General features: G+C 50.6%; 1 protein-coding gene across 1 annotated transcript in view; it reads right to left on the bottom strand.

Moving 5' to 3' along the window:
- The window catches only part of LOC132005047 (leukocyte immunoglobulin-like receptor subfamily A member 6), a 5,129-nt gene extending 4,833 nt beyond the window's left edge, over positions 1-296 (bottom strand). The window contains exon 1 of the mRNA XM_059381785.1: positions 1-296. Within this exon, the coding sequence (XP_059237768.1) occupies positions 1-24 (24 nt within the window). The 5' untranslated portion in view covers positions 25-296.
- Between the last annotated feature and the right edge of the window lie 2,865 nt (positions 297-3,161).

Raw genomic sequence — 3,161 nt, 5'->3', positions numbered from 1 at the left:
CGGGGTCCTGGCGCTGCCTCCCATGATCCCCAGCAGTGCAGACAGCTTATAATGTCCTCAGCGTGTGCTGGACAGACAGATGCACAGGGTGTGCTACAACCCAGGCCCTGTGTTCCTGGTCACGAGTCCTAGAGGGGTGGCCTCACAGGAAGGGGAAGAACCCCCGCCAGGGCCACTGTCTGCTCTCTCTGAAGGGTGACCTGAGGGCAGTGGGTCTTGGGACCTATGAGACCAGACTGAATCTGGTCTCCCCAGACCCCACTCTCCCCAGCAAGCCCAAGTCTAGAGAGCGACACTGGTTCCAGGACTCAAGGTTGAGGGAGGTAGGGCAGAGCCTGGGAATCGGCCCAATTTCAGTTCCACTTCCGCCCTGTCTCACACAGAGGCTGTATGACCTGGGCTGAGACACTTCCCTTTCCTGAGCTTCTGTCAGTGCAAGTTTTTGTCCTTCCTCCCACCATGCTGGCAATCAGCCCCTGTTTAGTAAGCAGTTTCCACAACCGGTCATGGTGCCAGGCACTGGGGACTCAATGGTGAGGGGACAGTCTTGTTCCTTCCCTGGATGCATGGGGCTGTGACAGTGACAGCAGACAATACAAACCCTTGAGAAAGGGAAATCAGCCCATAGTTTTTGTAAACCATAGAGGAGGAGAGAAACCGAGGACAGAGAGGCTCAGAGCCAGGTCACATCTCGCAAGCTTAGTCACAGGTGATGGGGACCCTCCGGGATGGAGAGTCCAGCACAAGATGGGGTGAGTGCAAGTGTGCTGAGTAGTGTCATCCTTGCCCAAGGTGCTGAACTCTCCTGAAACTGCATTCTCAGGGAGTGGGGAACCACTTCCACACAGGCTCTTACTGCTCCACATGAGTTTCTGGATTTTACCTTCAGGAGCAGGAAAATCGCCAGCAAGGTAATGTGTGAACAGATTGCTGTTGTGAGGAGGTCGCCACTAGGGAAGCCGTGTTCTGCGGGAGGAGGGTGTGGTACCCAGCAGCGATGACACCCTCATCTTCGTTGGCTGCCTGATGAGCTGACTGGCATTCTAAGTGGTGTTTGTGGTTTCTTGTGAGCCGCTCACAGAATCCCAGGAACACAAATACACTTACAGTTGGTAGGAAGAGTCAGCGATGCTTCTTTTTTTGTTTTCATGGCCTAGGAGGTTTGGAAGGAGTCTGCTCTGTTGATATTGTCTCCACTGTCACATCCCAGGAAGAAACGCATGCAGTTATGAGTGTGTGTGTGTGTGTGTGTGTGTGTGTGTGTGTGTGTAGAGGGGAGTGGTGAACTGGGATGAGTTTGCTTCTGGGGAGGAGAGGGTCTTGCTGGGGCTGGAGAGGGCAGCTCAGTCTGGTTTTCAGCCCCTGGAGGGTCAGGTGTAGAGACTGGGTGTCTCTGGAGTAAGGTAGAGACAGGTGGGTGGGTTTTGTGCAGGGAAGGGGCAGTTTTGAGTAGGTATGGAGCCATGAGAGTAAGATAGTTCCTCAGGGAGTCAGGGCCTGGAGGAGAAACAAGAGAGGAAGGCTGATATGGTGGCTCCAACAGGACATCTCCAGTCTTCCACTGATCCTGATTGTGGTGTGGATGGGTTCATGGAAGGAGGGCTCAGGGAAAGACCTTGTGGAGACATCATCATGAGTTTATTTCACTAGAGGAGCCATTGGGTCTCTCTAGGATTAGTGACCCCAGAGAAGGTTGGGAAACATGTTTATAGACTCAACTGACTCACAGAGGGAACCACCACTTGGCTCTGGACTTGGGTCTGTGTTTGTTTTCTTCACACACTATCTCTCTATCACGTTTTGTTTCTGGGACAGCACTACCTTCTCTCCAGCAAAACCTGAGTCATTCCTGCCTCCACATGGCCTCTTGTCTCCCAGGCATTAGCTCTTCTAGAATCTGTCTCCATGCCTTGTGCAAACCACTAGCTGGACACTGTTACTGCTTGTTAATCCATTGTCAGCTGGTGGACATTTGATTGCACCACCTTTTGTCCCTTGTGAGTACTTGTATGAACTCACTTGCATAATGTCTCCTCAATTATGTGGATACAATTCTCCTTCATGTCTGTTCTTCTTTTTTAAGGATTTTATTTCTTTATTTGACAGAGAGAGAAATCACAAGTAGGCAGAGAGGCAGGCAGAGAGAGAGGGGGAAGCAGGCTCCCTGCTGAGCAGAGAGCCCGATTCGGGGCTTGATCCCAAAACCTGAGATCTTGTCCTGAGCTGAAGGCAGAGGCTTTACCCACTGAGCCACCCAGGTGCCCCTCATGTCTGCTTTTAATTGTGGTAATAAGAGAGCTTAACACGAGTTCAAGCCTCTTTACAGATTTGTCAGGACCCTATTGTTCACTCTAGGCATGGAGTTGTATGGTGATCCCCAGAACTGTCTATCTTGCAGAACTACAACTTAGGCCCAGAAGTGGAATTTGTTGGTGACACAGTGTTTCTGGACTCAAGTTTTTAAAGATCTAGAATCTCTCAATTTCATGGGCCTGTGTTCTCCTGGCTCTCCCATGACTGAGAGTACACCCTTACTATTTCATCCCATCTGGAGTCCTGGACCCTCAGTCTTGTGAGTTCACAGAAACTGGGCCAAGAGAAATAGAAGTAATCATTCCACATAAAATGCAAGGAAACCTGGGTGCACTTTAGGGCTATCAGAGTGGCATTAATGGGTTCTGGGTTGACTTGTACTGTTTTGTGACATCAGTTCTGCACATTCCTCGCCATTGGGCTCCTCACGGTGGGACCCTGAAGTTGCCTATGAAGGGAGGAGTTACACCAGAGATAATGGCCAAGGCCACGAGCCAGCATTTGGCACATGGATTTCTCAGAGGCAGCACAGACAGGCCATCTGGTGGAAGTGAAGGATGCTCGGAGGGTGTGGGGGCATCTCCTGGATTTATCTCTTTCAGGCTGCATCTTTTGATGCCAATTTGTGATTCATTCAAACAGCCTCCATTATTTGGACTGAAAGATGGAGACCCCTTCATGTACCTCAAGGTGTATGGTGATTGCAAGGGAGGAAAATGGGATAATGTGTTCACTGAAATTGGAACCAGAGCATGGCAGTGTATAGGAATGTAGACTGAAGTCTGCCATGCGGGTGTTAGCTGGTTGGGGGAAGATGAGAGCCAGTGAAGACAACTCACAAGTGGTTG

Source organism: Mustela nigripes, chromosome 17, assembly GCF_022355385.1.
Source record: "Mustela nigripes isolate SB6536 chromosome 17, MUSNIG.SB6536, whole genome shotgun sequence".
In the NCBI taxonomy this organism is placed as follows: Eukaryota; Metazoa; Chordata; class Mammalia; order Carnivora; family Mustelidae; genus Mustela; species Mustela nigripes.
Note: the sequence above shows the minus strand (reverse complement) of the source record. Positions and strands in the feature narration are given on the sequence as shown.